This window comes from Aptenodytes forsteri, unplaced genomic scaffold (genome assembly GCF_000699145.1).
Source record: "Aptenodytes forsteri isolate BGI_AS27 unplaced genomic scaffold, ASM69914v1 Scaffold212, whole genome shotgun sequence".
Lineage (NCBI taxonomy): Eukaryota > Metazoa > Chordata > Aves > Sphenisciformes > Spheniscidae > Aptenodytes > Aptenodytes forsteri.
The window spans coordinates 3,856,924-3,860,331 of NW_008795487.1; the positions used below are offsets into that span (position 1 = coordinate 3,856,924).

Below are 3,408 nucleotides of genomic sequence, written 5' to 3' on the forward strand. Positions count from 1 at the left end.
CACGGCCCATACATGTCTCCCCGCCCTCTCCTTCCCTCCCTCCCTCCCTCCCTCCATACATGTCTCGCCCTCTCCTTCCCTCCCTCCCTCCCTCCCCCCCCCCCTCCCCCCCCCCCCCCCCCCCCCCCCCCGCCGAGGGGCCTGATGCCTTCCTTCCTTAGCTGCCGCAGTTAAATGGTAAAACCGGACTAATGTGGACACAGCAATACCAGTTTAGAAGTGTTTATACCATTTACACTGCACTGGAAAGGAAAATAACTTATCCCAGTATAAGTGCATCCACACTACAGCCTACGCCAGCACAGTACCAGTTAAAATAATAATACATCAGTCCCCTAACTGACAGAATTATACCAACTTTTCTAGCAGAGACCAGGCCTAAGACATGAGGTAGTGAAAAAGAAAATCAGGCTCAAGATCTTTTTTCATTCCATAGCATCGATATACTCTAAAAATATTCACTGCTCAGATTTATGGATTTTAAAAATAATGTTTTAAAATCCAAAATTTAAAGCTAACATCCTGAGTCACACAGGATTTATAAACAGAGGCATAAATCTTAAAAACGCCCTTGCTCAGGGTCCTAATTCAGGAAAATATTTTTATGATTGAAAGCACATAAGCATGTGTTTGTCTCCCACTGAAGCAAGTGGAAAGGAAGCACATGGCTAAGTGCTTTCTGAAATCTGGGCCACAGTCAGAAATCACGGTCTTTGTAGAATTTATTTCCTCATTCATTTCAGTGCTGTTTAATCACAAGTCATTCATGTTTTAAGACAGTGGGAAAAACATAGACAATGGAAGCTAAATCAAGTTTGTTACAACTGTTCAATATTTACAGCATTCATAGCATAAAACATAAGTATTTTTGGTAACTTAAGACAAATACCTTTTTTCTTTGTTATTAAATGTACCGCAGCAGTCCTGTTAAACAAACCCACTGTCTCGGATATTAAAGAAATTGTTGTTTACATTTACCGAGTCATTTAAATTAAAAATCTGTTCCTGTTCCAAACCCCACTCTCCTTCATCTTCATCCTCCGGTTCTGCCTCGGACCCATTCCGACTGTTTTCGTACAAAAAGATCTGCTCATCCACATGAGCCGGAGCTAACCGGTTTCTCTTCGCACTTACAACATTCGCAGAAGAACCGAAAAGGCGTTCGGGGAAGACCCTCGTGGCCAAAATACACCAGTATTTTTGAAGAACCTTTGGTAAAACTGGAAACAGCGCTAGTCTGTCAGACCACCACTTCAGCGGGTCTTCGTTCAAACCGAGGACCTTTTGTGACTTGAAGTTGCTCAGCTCCTCAACAATCTGAGCGTGCCATTCCTCCTGGTCTTCCACTCCTCCCGTCTGGCAGAAGATCTCTGCGAGCATGTTGTTGATGACACTGGTAGGAGGAGGAGTAGAGGAGATGATGATTTTTTTCACAGGGGGCTCTTCTGAAACGGTGAAGAATTTCTCTTCAGTCCTAAAGGTATTTTCTTTTACTTTCTCCAGCAGGCTTTTTGCTTCTTCCACCACTCTGTTTTCAACCTGCTGCCGCTCAAAAGCTGAAAGAAAAGGCAGTTTTTTGTAGCGGGGATCCAAGAAAGTTGCAACATTGAGAAACATGTCTATCTCAGGCGTGTGCTGGTAGGTGGTTGACAACTCTTTAGCGATCACCTCCTTTGCCATGCTGATTTCTTTCAAATCGTTCTCTTTGATGTTCAGGGTAGTATTCAGAAGCATGTGGAGAAGTGGCTTCACCATACTGATCGTCGGGTACTTTGAAGCAGACATCATCTCTGCAACCTGCTTGAAAGGCTGCAGCAGCTCCACCAGCCCTTCGATTGTATTCCACTCACTGGCTTCCAGCATGAGGTGGTGGTTGTTGCTGTCCTCCTGCGCAATGACAAACTGCTGCTCCTTGAGGCGCTGCAGCATAGCGAGCGTGCTTCCCCACCAGGAAACGCGGTCGCTTACCAGCATGCAGTGGAGAATGTTCTGCTGCTTCTGCTTCTCGCTCAGCATGTACATCGCGACCGTGGACTGCTGAAAATACTCCACCAGTTTTCGGCACCTGGCAAGAAGGCTGCAGAGCTTGGGGAGCTGAAAAGCTTGTTGTATTCCTGCATTAAAAGTGTGCCCCAAACAAGGCATCTGTACGGGAATATCTAGGAGAGAGCAAGCTTTCACAATGTCTTTACTGTAATCTGTTGTAGCACCAAAGACTTTTGTATTGATCCCCCACTCAATGAACGTTTCATAAAGGACTCGCGTAATAGTCTCTGCAGTATTATCCTCTGGTACTTCAAACGTTTTTAAACACCGCGAGTTCACCGCCAGGCAGTTGGCAGGACTGCTGCTGAGAAAGTGAACCGCGACGGTTACGTACGACCTGTTCTGGTTTTCGCTCCTCCACATGTCCGTGGATATGCCACACCACAGAACCTCGGTGAGCTCTTTCAGCACAATTTCTCTAATGGCGTTGTACTTTTCAGGAATAGCTTTTGTACAGAAGTACTTCCGGCTCGGAAGTTCATACCTGGGGTCCGCTGTTCTCAAGAGGGCCTTGAAGGTGGGTTCATCAACGATAGAGGCCGGATACATGCCCTCGCAAATCAAGCTGATGACTGCAGATGTCAGTTCCTGATGCTTTTTGTTTTCGTAGTTCTGGTAGGTCTTCATGATGAGGCTATCTTGAACAACCTGCTGCGACGACTCCGGCTTAATTTTTGAAAACGCAGTGGCAAAGGCTTCCCTCATTTGCTCAGTGTTACTTTTCACAAATTCGCAGAATTCGTCAGGGTGATTTTTCTCAAGGTGGTAGGAAAGGTTGGACGTGTTTCCTGAATAGGCGATCTGTGCCATGCAAATACGGCAGTAGATCTTCTTCCACTGTAATATGCATCCTTCTGCATTGGTATCAAACCCAAAGTACTTCCACACTTTACTCTTTGCTCTCGGGTGAGCCACTAACTTTAGGTCTGATGGGGAACCTTCTAAACTTTTATTCTCCATTGCTTCTTGGCCACCGTCCCACCTTTTGATCCTTCACTCATTAATGAGTACCTGATAAAGGCAGTAAGATAAAGATACAATGAGAAAGCACAAGTTTGACCACACTTAACTACGTGAAATCAGCGTTTCTGCGAACGTATCAAGAAACCTACCTTACTAATTACATTTGCAAATTTAAAGATGAGATTTGCAGGAAGTGTGACCTACAAGAAGGCCATCGGAATATCAAAAATTAAAAAGGCTTTTAATATATCACATTCTGCTGTGAAACTGAGCTAGAAGACCTGAGTAAATCTTGTTTCTGGAATAACGTAATTCTGGGTAGAGAAAACGTAACCACCACCACAGAGCTGATACATTACTATCACACAAACCAGTCATCTACTATAGCATTTTCCTGCC

At 44.7% G+C, this 3,408-nt stretch overlaps 1 protein-coding gene across 1 annotated transcript; it reads right to left on the reverse strand.

Annotated features, from left to right (window-relative positions):
* Positions 1-697: 697 nt before the first annotated feature.
* ZBED1 (zinc finger BED-type containing 1) lies at positions 698-3,054 on the reverse strand. Its single transcript, XM_009281360.2, has one exon. The coding sequence runs from the start codon at positions 3,004-3,006 to the stop codon at positions 928-930; it is 2,079 nt and encodes a 692-aa protein (XP_009279635.1). The 5' UTR covers positions 3,007-3,054; the 3' UTR covers positions 698-927.
* Between the last annotated feature and the right edge of the window lie 354 nt (positions 3,055-3,408).